The sequence below is a fragment of the Zophobas morio genome, unplaced genomic scaffold (assembly GCF_036711695.1).
Source record: "Zophobas morio isolate AGI-343-1 ecotype UQ-CSIRO unplaced genomic scaffold, CSIRO_AGI_Zmor_V1 ptg000027l, whole genome shotgun sequence".
Taxonomy (NCBI): Eukaryota; Metazoa; Arthropoda; class Insecta; order Coleoptera; family Tenebrionidae; genus Zophobas; species Zophobas morio.
The window spans coordinates 543,803-555,883 of NW_026972132.1; the positions used below are offsets into that span (position 1 = coordinate 543,803).

Below are 12,081 nucleotides of genomic sequence, written 5' to 3' on the forward strand. Positions count from 1 at the left end.
TTACTCTTTTATCGAAACGTCTATGAATTGATGTTTTTAGATTGATGAAAATAATCCAAAGTTAATTAGACATAACTTTACTGGCCTCTGAAGCACAGTCAGTCCTGCGTACATGTAAGAGAAAAAATATACAAGTAATAATAAAAAAATGTCTTATAGAGCACTACGTACAGTATTAATAATTTTGAAAATTTCAAATTTCCAAGAGGCTGTATTTTGAAACTACTTGTGTATATATTTTCCGTCAACTTCTGTTCTTTTTTTACTAATTTTTTACTCTGTGTCGTTCATTCACAATTTCTGAACTTGACGCAGTTTTTCCCTTCTTCTATTAAGACTTCAATCATCTCTTTTTTTATACATTTCTACTTAACAATCAGGTCCTTTTTCTCTATTTTTGTTGTAACTTCCACTTATTTTCTTTTATTTATTCATATGTTATTTCGAATTTTGTTGTCGTTCGTGTTTTAACAGGAATAACTTATATCGAAAATTTTATTCCTTTGTGACTATTATTTTTTCATTTGGTTTTTCATTCTTAGCTACGACTCAAAAGCTGTATATATTTTTTTATCTCATCTTTCTTTGTTAATCTGCCTTCCATCCTACTTATACACTTCACATTAAGACCTTCTTATTTCTCGATATTTCTCCATGAGTTCTTTCATCTTCTTTCTTTTGTAGTTCCTAATTTTAATATAGAATTATCACAAGGTTCAGAATTTTTATTGAAAATTTCTTTTCAACAACCAAAAATCCAGACCTTAAGAAAATTACAGATTCTAACAAAAAAATTCTAGAGATAATCAACTACTCAAAATTGCATTTAAACTTCTTCTTTTTTTCTAAAAGACAAAATTTTCAAGAATAAAAAATTTTAATGAGAAAAAGTCAATTTTTGGAAATTGTAAATATTACTCTTTTATGGAAACGTCTATGAATTGATGTTTTCACATTGATAAAAATAATCCAAAGTTAATTAAACATAACTTTCCTGGCCTCTGAAGCACAATCAGTCCTGCATACATGTAAGAGAAAAAATATGCAAGTAATAATAAAAAAATGTCTTATAGAGCACTACGTACAGTATTAATAATTTTGAAAATTTCAAATTTCCAAGAGGCTGTATTTTGAAACTACTTGTGTATATATTTTCCGTCAACTTCTGTTCTTTTTTTACTAATTTTTTACTCTGTGTCGTTCATTCACAATTTCTGAACTTGACACAGTTTTTCCCTTCTTCAATTAAGACTTCAATCATATCTTTTTTTATACATTTCTACTTAACAATCAGGTCCTTTTTCTCTATTTTTGTTGAAACTTCCACTTATTTTCTTTTATTTAATCATATGTTATTTCGAATTTTGTTGTCGTTCGTGTTTTAACAGGAATAACTTATATCGAAAATTTTATTCCTTTGTGACTATTATTTTTTCATTTGGTTTTTCATTCTTAGCTACGACTCAAAAGCTGTATATATTTTTTTACCTCATATTTCTTTCTTAATCTGCCTTCCATCCTACTTATACACTCTACATCAAACCTTCTTATTTCTCAATATTTCTCCATGAGTTCTTTCATTTTCTTTCTTTTTTAGTTCCTAATTTTAATATAGAATTATCACAAGGTTCAGAATTTTTATTGAAAATTTCTTTTCAACAACCAAAAATCCAGACCTTAAGTAAATTACAGATTCTAACAAAAAAATTCTAGAGATAATCAACTACTCAAAATTGCATTTAAAATTCACTTTTTTCTAAAAGACAAAATTTTCAAGAAGAAAAAATTTAAATGAGAAAAATTCAATTTTTAGAAATTGTAAATATTACTCTTTTGTCGAAACGTCTTTGAATTGATGTTTTTGTATTGATAAAAATAATCCAAAATTAATTAGACATAACTTTCCTGGCCTCTGAAGCACAGTCAGTCCTGCATACATGTAAGAGAAACAATATACAAGTAATAATAAAAAAATGTCTTATAGACCACTACGTACAATATTAATAATTTTGAAAATTTCAAATTTCGAAGAGGCTGTATTTTGAAACCACCTTTGGATTTTTTTTCTGTCAAATTCTGTTCTTTTTTTACTAATTTTTTCCTCTGTGTCGTTCATTCACAATTTCTGAACTTGCCACAGTTTTTACCTTCTTCAATTAAGACTTTAATCATCTCTTTTTTTATATATTTCTACTTAACAATCAGGTCCTTTTTCTCTATTTTTGTTGTAACTTCCACTTATTTTCTATTATTTAATCATACGTTATTTCGAATTTTGTTGTCATTCGTTCTTTAACCGGAATAACTTATATCGAAAATTTTATTCCTTTGTGTCTGTTATTTTTTCATTTGGTTTTTTATTCTTAGCTACGACTCAAAAGCTGTATATATTTTTTTACCTCATATTTCTTTCTTAATCTGCCTTCCATCCTACTTGTACACTCTACATCAAACCTTCTTATTTCTCAATATTTCTCCATGAGTTCTTTCATTTTCTTTCTTTTTTAGTTCCTAATTTTAATATAGAATTATCACAAGGTTCAGAATTTTTATTGAAAATTTCTTTTCAACAACCAAGAATCCAGACCTTAAGTAAATTACAGATTCTAACAAAAAAATTCTAGAGATAATCAACTACTCAAAATTGCATTTAAAATTCACTTTTTTTCTAAAAGACAAAATTTTCAAGAAGAAAAAATTTAAATGAGAAAAATTCAATTTTTAGAAATTGTAAATATTACTCTTTTGTCGAAACGTCTTTGAATTGATGTTTTTGTATTGATAAAAATAATCCAAAATTAATTAGACATAACTTTCCTGGCCTCTGAAGCACAGTCAGTCCTGCATACATGTAAGAGAAACAATATACAAGTAATAATAAAAAAATGTCTTATAGACCACTACGTACAATATTAATAATTTTGAAAATTTCAAATTTCCAAGAGGCTGTATTTTGAAACCACCTGTGGATTTTTTTCTGTCAAATTCTGTTCTTTTTTTACTAATTTTTTCCTCTGTGTCGTTCATTCACAATTTCTGAACTTGACACAGTTTTTACCTTCTTCAATTAAGACTTCAATCATCTCTTTTTTTATACATTTCTACTTAACAATCAGGTCCTTTTTCTCTATTTTTGTTGTAACTTCCACTTATTTTCTTTTATTTATTCATATGTTATTTCGAATTTTGTTGTCGTTCGTGTTTTAACAGGAATAACTTATATCGAAAATTTTATTCCTTTGTGACTATTATTTTTTCATTTGGTTTTTCATTCTTAGCTACGACTCAAAAGCTGTATATATTTTTTTATCTCATCTTTCTTTGTTAATCTGCCTTCCATCCTACTTATACACTTCACATTAAGACCTTCTTATTTCTCGATATTTCTCCATGAGTTCTTTCATCTTCTTTCTTTTGTAGTTCCTAATTTTAATATAGAATTATCACAAGGTTCAGAATTTTTATTGAAAATTTCTTTTCAACAACCAAAAATCCAGACCTTAAGAAAATTACAGATACTAACAAAAAAATTCTAGAGATAATCAACTACTCAAAATTGCATTTAAACTTCTTTTTTTTTTTCTAAAAGACAAAATTTTCAAGAATAAAAAATTTTAATGAGAAAAAGTCAATTTTTGGAAATTGTAAATATTACTCTTTTATGGAAACGTCTATGAATTGATGTTTTCACATTGATAAAAATAATCCAAAGTTAATTAAACATAACTTTCCTGGCCTCTGAAGCACAATCAGCCCTGTATACATGTAAGAGAAAAAATATGCAAGTAATAATAAAAAAATGTCTTATGGACCACTACTTACAGTATTAATAATTTTGAAAATTTCAAAGTTCCAAGAGGCTGTATTTTTAAACTACTTGTGAATTTTTTTCAGTCAAATTCTGTTCTTTCTTTTACTAATTTTTTACTCTGTGTCGTTCATTCACAATTTCTTAATTTGACACAGTTTTTCCCTTCTTCTATTAAGACTTCAATCATCTCTTTTTTTATACATTTATACTTAACATTCAGGTCCTTTTTCTCTATTTTTGTTGTAACTTCCACTTATTTTCTTTTATTTATTCATACGTTATTTCGAATTTTGTTGTCGTTCGTGCTTTAACCGGAATAACTTATATCGAAAATTTTATTCCTTTGTGTCTGTTACTCTTTCATTTGGTTTTTCATTCTTTGCTACGACTCAAAAGCTGTATATATTTTTTTATCTCATATTTCTTTCTAGATCTGCCTTCCATCCTACTTATACACTCTACATCAAGACCTTCTTTTTCTCAATATTTCTCCATGAGTTTTTTCATCTTCTTTCTTTTGTAGTTCCTAATTTTAATATAGAATGATCACAAGGTTCAGAATTTTTATTGAAAATTTCTTTTCCACAACCACAAATCCAGACCTTAAGAAAATTACAGATTCTAACAAAAAAATTCTAGAGATAATCAACCACTCAAAATTGCATTTAAAATTCTTTTTTTTTTTCTAAGAGACAAAATTTTCAAGAATAAAAAATTTTAATGAGAAAAATTCAGTTTTTGGAAATTGTAAATATTACTCTTTTATGGAAACGTCTATGAATTGATGTTTTCAGATTGATAAAAATAATCCAAAGTTAATTAGACATAACTTTCCTGGCCTCTGAAGCACAATCAGTCCTGCATACATGTAAGACAAAAAATATGCAAGTAATAATAAAAAAAAAATCTTATACAACACTACGTACAGTATTAATAATTTTGGTATTTTCAAATTTCCAAGAGGCTGTATTCTGAAACTACCTGTAGATTTTTTTCTGTCAAATTCTGTTCTTTTTTTACTATTTTTTTCCTCTATGTCCTTCATTCACAATTTCTGAACTTGGCACAGTTTTTCTCTTCTTCAATTACGAATACATTCATCTCTTTTTTTATACATCTCTAGTTTACATTTAGATCCTTTTTCCTCTATTTTAATTGTCAATTCCACGAATTTTTTTATTCTTATTTTGTTGAGAATTTTATTGGAAATGAAATGAAAAGAAAATACTTCAGAAATTCACACACTGCAGTGAATGCAATAACACTCAACGGGACTTTTGCACTGAAAAATCCCACTATAAACGGAGCACCATCAGATCGTCGTTACATAATGGAAGATAAGGTTATTAAACGTCTATAATTTGCCCAAAATTACTACTCCGCGAAGACTTTTTTTCATTCTTTGACGTCTTTTAATAGAAGAAGTGAACCCTGAGGTACTTATTATAGTTTTTTTTTTAATTATGAAATTAAAGCGTATTATTTGAGTCCGCTTATACCAACTTTCATTTGTTATAATAGTTACTCAGAAATAAAAAAAATAATAATAATAATGGGGTCAAAAAATATTACGTAGAAATTCGAACTTTCGCCAACTTACGCGAAATTTCTTTCTGGAACCTTATCGTTATTTAAACAATCCTAAACCGTTAAACAATTGTTATTCGGCTTTGCTAATTCACGCAAATAAAAAATAAATAAAAAAATATCGCCTACTACCGGAAACCGAAAGCAGCGATTTCGTAACAGCGCGCCACCCTCACAAACTCATTACTGTTTACTTTACGCCATAAATAAGTCACTGTTTCATGACCTGGCGAAATTATATAAAATCTAGAGAGGAAGCAGCGTGTAACTATTCGCCAGATGGTATAAATAGCGTTTATTGTAATTTTTATTTTTACGCAAAGGACACCACATGAAAGGGTCTTGGCACCACGTAGTAACAAGACTCGGAGGTTTTCACCGGCGACGTGGGCAAATCTGGCAGCCGAATCCTCTAACACCGAGTCAAAGTTAAATCCGAGTGCATCGGTGGAGTGCATTTCGAGATTAAAAAGTCCTGACGAGTCGAAAATTTGCAGAGGTTATCGGAGGCAAAAATAAAATAGAATTTTGCGATAAAGTACAAAGTAACAAAGTTGCACATGCCCGAAATTAAATTGTTCTTTGTTAAGGTTATTCGCCCCTCCAAAACATTGATGACGTCGGCTAAAAATTATTTTGGCGACGTGGAGCGTGAAAATTTCTGTGTTTGGACCTACCACAACGTTGGTGACGTAGGTGGAAAAATGATTAAATAAATATACATTTTAACACGAAGTTTCCCGATTTTGTTAAAAATATGTTTCAGTCTGGATAAGAATTACATCTGTTTTTGTGGTTATTATGTTGCTATGTTATCTATAAATACGGTCGTTTTTTCAAAGAAATTATGACATAAATACACTTTTTTCTTATCAATTGAATGCATACGTAATTGTAAATTTTATTTATAATTCCTCTTTGATTGCAAAACGGTTTAAATTTCAATCTATTTATGTGTATGTGTAATATACCAGTTTTAACAAAATGTATACAAAGTAAAAAGCTACAATTTCCAAACAATATTCAAGTTAAATCAATAAAATTACCTTTTTCAGACTTCGTAACAAACGCAAGTCATATATTCTACCTTTCTTAAAAAAATAAAAAAATAATATACAGGGTGTTCCAATGGACAGTAGTGAAAAACCTATCAAAAAATTATTTTCGCACTTTTAAGATCTACGTAATAACATAATTTTATGTAGTTAGTTGTTTGGACCTAAATTACAAAAATAATATATACAAAAAATCATAACGATAAGTCGTTTAAGGTGTTCGAAAAAAATTTTGGAAAATTTCTATTTTTGAAAAATTGATTGACGGCCGTTACAAAATCAGCGACTTTTCAGCAACGAAGAAACGATTTGTGATTAAAAGTTTTCTCACAGTTTCACTATTCAAAGTCGTTAAAAAATATAAAAAATATTGAAAAATTTTCATTTTTGGATTTTTTGCACGGCCGTTAGAGGTTCAGAAATTTCCCAACAATTAAATATTAATTTACGTTTAAAAGTTTCATATAGTTTCACGATCGGCCCGGATCAAGGTCCAAGGGCTAGAGTATCACAATGTAGTTTTTGCCTTTTTTTGATAATAATTAAAGACATATTGAAAAATAAGGATTTAAAAACATGATTCAAGTTAAATCAATAAAATTACCTTTTTACCTTTTTCAGACTTCGTAACAAACCCTAGTCATATATTTAACCTTTCTTAAAAAAAAAATAAAAAAAATAATATACAGGGTGTTCCAATGGATCAGTAGTGAAAAACCTATCAAAAAATTATTTTCGCACTTTTTAGATCTACGTAATAACATAATTTTATATAGTTAGTTGTTTGACCTAAATTACAAAAATAAGATATCCAAAAAATCATAACGATAAGTCGTTTAAGATCTTTGAAACAAATTTTGGAAAGTTGCCATTTTTGAAAAATTTATTGACAGTCGTTATAAAATCAGCGACTTTTCAGCAACGAAGAAACGATTTGTGATTAAAAGTTTTCTCACAGTTTCACTATTCAAAGTCCTTAAAAAATATAAAAAAAAAAAATGAAAAATTTTAATTTTGGATTTTTTTCACGGCCGTTACAGGTACAGAAATTTGTCAGCAATTAAGTATTAATTTACGTTTAAAAGTTTCGTATAGTTTCACGATGGCCCCGCTCCAAGGCCCAAGGGCTTAAGTACCACAATGTAGTTTTTCCCTTTTTTTTGATAATAATTAAAGACATATTGAAAAATAAGGGTTTAAAAACAATATTCAAGTTAAATCAATAAAATTACCTTTTTCAGACTTCGTAACAAACGCTAGTCATATATTTAACCTTTCTTAAAAAAAATAAAAAAAAATATACAGGGTGTTCCAATGGATCAGTAGTGAAAAACCTATCAAAAAATTATTTTCGCACTTTTTGGATCTACGTAATAACATAATTGTATGTAGTTAGTTGTTTGACCTAAATTACAAAAATAAGATATACAAAAAATCATAACGATAAGTCGTTTAAGGTGTTCGAAAAAAATTTTGGAAAATTTCTATTTTTGAAAAATTGATTGACGGTCGTTACAAAATCAGCGACTTTTCAGCAACGAAGAAACGATTTGTGATTAAAAGTTTTCTCACAGTTTCACTATTCAAAGTCCTTAAAAAATATAAAAAAAAAATGAAAAATTTTAATTTTGGATTTTTTTCACGGCCGTTACAGGTACAGAAATTTGTCAGCAATTAAGTATTGATTTACGTTTAAAAGTTTCGTATAGTTTCACGATGTCAAGGTCCAAGGGCTTAAGTACTACAACGTAGTTTTTCCCTTTTTTTGATAATAATTAAAGACATATTGAAAAATAAGGGTTTAAAAACAATATTAAGTTAAATCAATAAAATTACCTTTTTCAGACTTCGTAACAAACGCTAGTCATATATTTAACCTTTCTTAAAAAAAATTAAAAAAAAATATACAGGGTGTTCCAATGGATCAGTAGTGAAAAACCTATCAAAAAATTATTTTCGTACTTTTTGGATCTACGTAATAACATAATTGTATGTAGTTAGTTGTTTGGACCTAAATTACAAAAATAATATATCCAAAAAATCATAACGATAAGTCGTTTAAGGTGTTCGAAAAAAATTTTGGAAAATTTCTATTTTTGAAAAATTGATTGACGGTCGTTACAAAATCAGCGACTTTTCAGCAACGAAGAAACGATTTGTGATTAAAAGTTTTCTCACAGTTTCACTATTCAAAGTCCTTAAAAAATATAAAAAAAAAAATGAAAAATTTTAATTTTGGATTTTTTCACGGCCGTTACAGGTACAGAAATTTGTCAGCAATTAAATATTGATTTACGTTTAAAAGTTTCGTATAGTTTCACGATGTCAAGGTCCAAGGGCTTAAGTACTACAACGTAGTTTTTCCCTTTTTTTGATAATAATTAAAGACATATTGAAAAATAAGGGTTTAAAAACAATATTAAGTTAAATCAATAAAATTACCTTTTTCAGACTTCGTAACAAACGCCAGTCATATATTTAACCTTTCTTAAAAAAAATAAAAAAAAAATATACAGGGTGTTCCAATGGATCAGTAGTGAAAAACCTATCAAAAAATTATTTTCGCACTTTTTGGATCTATGTAATAACATAATTGTATGTAGTTAGTTGTTTGGACCTAAATTACAAAAATAACATATCTAAAAAATAATAACGTTAAGTTGTTTAAGGTCTTCGAAAAAAATTTTGGAAAATTGCCATTTTTGAAAAATTTATTGACAATCGTTATAAAATCAGCGACTTTTCAGCAACTAAGAAACGATTTGTGATTAAAAGTTTTCTCATAGTTTCACTATTCAAAGTCCTTAAAAAATATAAAAAAATTGAAAAATTTTCATTTTTGGATTTTTTCACACGCCCGTTACAGGTTCAGAAATTTTTCAGCAATCAAGTATTGATTTACGTTTAAAAGTTTCGTATAGTTTCACGATGTCAAGGTCCAAGGGCTTAAGTACCACAACGTAGTTTTTCCCTTTTTTTGATAATAATTAAAGACATTGAAAAATAAGGGTTTAAAAACAATATTAAGTTGAATCAATAAAATTACCTTTTTCAGATTTCATAACACATGCAAGTAATATATTTAACCTTTCTAAAAAAAAAACTAAAAAATAATATACAAGGTGTTCCAATGAATCAGTGGTGAAAAACCTATCAAAAAGATATTTTCGCACTTTTTAGATCTACGTAATAACTTAATTTTATGTAGTTAGTTGTTTGACCTAAATTACAAAAATAATATATCCAAAAAATCATAACGATTAGCCGTTTGAGGTCTTCAAAAAAAATTTTGGAAAAGTTCCATTTTTGAAAAATGTATTGACAATCGTTATAAAACCAGCGACTTTTCAGCAACGAAGAAACGATTTGTGATTAAAAGTTTTCTCATAGTTTCACTATTCAAAGTCCTTAAAAAATATAAAAAAATTGAAAAATATTAATTTTTGGATTTTTTTTCACGGCCGTTACAGATTCAGAAATTTGTCAGCAATTAAGTATTAATTTACGTTTAAAAGTGTCGTATAGTTTCACGATCGGCCCGGTTCAAGGTCCAAGGGCTTGGCTAGCAAAACGTGATTTTTCCCTTTTTTCAGAATTATACATGTTGAGAAATCAGTTTTTACAAAACAATATTAAAAATGAATCAATAAAATTTAACTTGAATTCTTCGTGTCACATTCAAACCATCTATTTTACTTTGATTAAAAGAAATCTATGAAAATAATAATATACGGGGTGTCTCATAGCACAAGCATAGAAGATCTATTAAAAAATATATTTTAGTAGCCATTAATTGTTTGACCTAAATTACACAAAAAATATATGCAAGAAAACCTACCGATAATTCGTTTAAGTTCCGTTTTATTTTATTTTTATAATTTTTTCACGAAAAAAGTCAATGACTTTTCAGCAATAAAGGTTCAATTTGCGTTTACAAGTTTCGCATGGTTTCACGCCCGGCCCAGTCCAAGGTCCAAGGGCTTGTCTAGCACAAATTGCCTCCCTCCACAATATTAAAATTTAATCAATAAAATCACCCTGCTAAAAAATCTAAAAATAATAAAATAAAGGTGACCCAATAAACCATTGAAAAAATAGTTTGGCACAGTTTTTCGAAACACACCATGTAAATTTAAATTTAAAATTAAATCATTATTTTGTCACGACAAACAAAAAAATAAAGTGGAACACCCTGTATTTATAACTGCTCCGAACTTACCTTGACGTAGCTTTTTTGACATCTTGTGGTCTGGTTTCCCCGTCAGGTTTTTTGTAACAATTTTTACTGTCCCATAAACGTAAGAGATTAGAATAATTATTTGTTTATATCCGTGCACTATGGAACCGAATTATTTAAACAAAAAACATGAAAAAAAATTTTGACAATTCACCCCACAAAGCCCAAGATTAATTAGAAGCGGTTTTAAAATACAGGGTGTCTCGATATTTTCGTCGAAAGTTGGACTTACATGGTTGAGCGAAAGTGAGGACTTCTTGCGTTTTGACGTGGTAGTCGTCCTCTTCCTCCGTGATGGAGTATCCCGTCTTGAACCTGGGCTCGTCGCTCTGCATGCCGCCCATTTCCTGGTCCACCTTGGCCAGGAAGTGCGGCGGCACCGGGGGCAGCACGCGCCCCGTCACGTTGGGGGCGGTCTGGAAGCCCATCCGCCGCAAGACCTCCCCCTTGATCACCTCCAGGTTGCGGCTCTTGATCTCCTCGCGCATCTTGCACGAGCCGCAGGCCGAGGCCTGGGTGGGCTCCAGATTGTCCGCGAATCGTCTTTTCACAATACTGTTTGATCGGTTCCGGATTTCCTTATCACTAAACGTCGGCGTTATCATAATGAGGATTAAGAGCAGTTTTATAGTTCTCCCGGAGTCGGGGAGCGACCCCCAGACGCAGCGCCCGCTTACCATCTTATCTCTCTAAATTAATCAGTCGGAGTATCACAAGTTTGTCAGATTCGATATGGCGTATCACAAGTCCGAAAATCACTCGAATTTTATCACATTTTCGAAGGCGCGAAGAGGAGCACTCAGCACTAAACCTTCATCCCCCATCGCTCTATAATACTTGGATGGCAATTTGGATCACATTCATCTATTATTAATTTTTTTCTAATCACAAGTCGATCACAATCTGAATTTACATTGGACAATTTTTTTTTCAGTCGAAGCTCTCGATTTTTTTTTCTTAGATTCTGTATCACATTCGCACGCGTGTCGGCTTCAAGAAGAGATCTATCAGTACGGTAATAAACCGAGTTGGTTAGAGTTAAAGACCAACACTGAGCTATAATATAAAGCTGAGACTATATATGTGTGTAAACCTCTACAGTGCGTGTGTATCTACTTGTACGAGCGCTACCGCGTCGATCAAGCCGTGCTCGACGGACAGCGGCACTGCGATTGGCGGAGACGCGGAACGCCGTTTCGAAAAATAGATCGTACCCAAAGAGGGCACAACGCTCACCAAACGTACCGGGCCGCAAAATCGGGAACCGCGGTAATTACACAAAACGGACGCAGGGGGCGCCAGCGTCGAAAAAAGACGATTTTTGAAAAATTTAACTTGTGGCCTTATTAGTATTATTATTATTTTTATTATTACTTGGTATATTTCTCGCT

The 12,081-nt window shown here is 29.8% G+C and overlaps 1 protein-coding gene across 1 annotated transcript in view; it reads right to left on the reverse strand.

The window, feature by feature from the left end:
• LOC135136800 (growth/differentiation factor 8) overlaps positions 1 to 11,744 on the reverse strand; it is a 58,517-nt gene extending 46,773 nt beyond the window's left edge. The window contains exon 1 of the mRNA XM_064066217.1: positions 10,923 to 11,744. Coding sequence (XP_063922287.1) covers positions 10,923 to 11,370 — 448 coding nt within the window. The 5' untranslated portion in view covers positions 11,371 to 11,744. The remainder of the gene's footprint in view (positions 1 to 10,922) is intronic.
• Between the last annotated feature and the right edge of the window lie 337 nt (positions 11,745 to 12,081).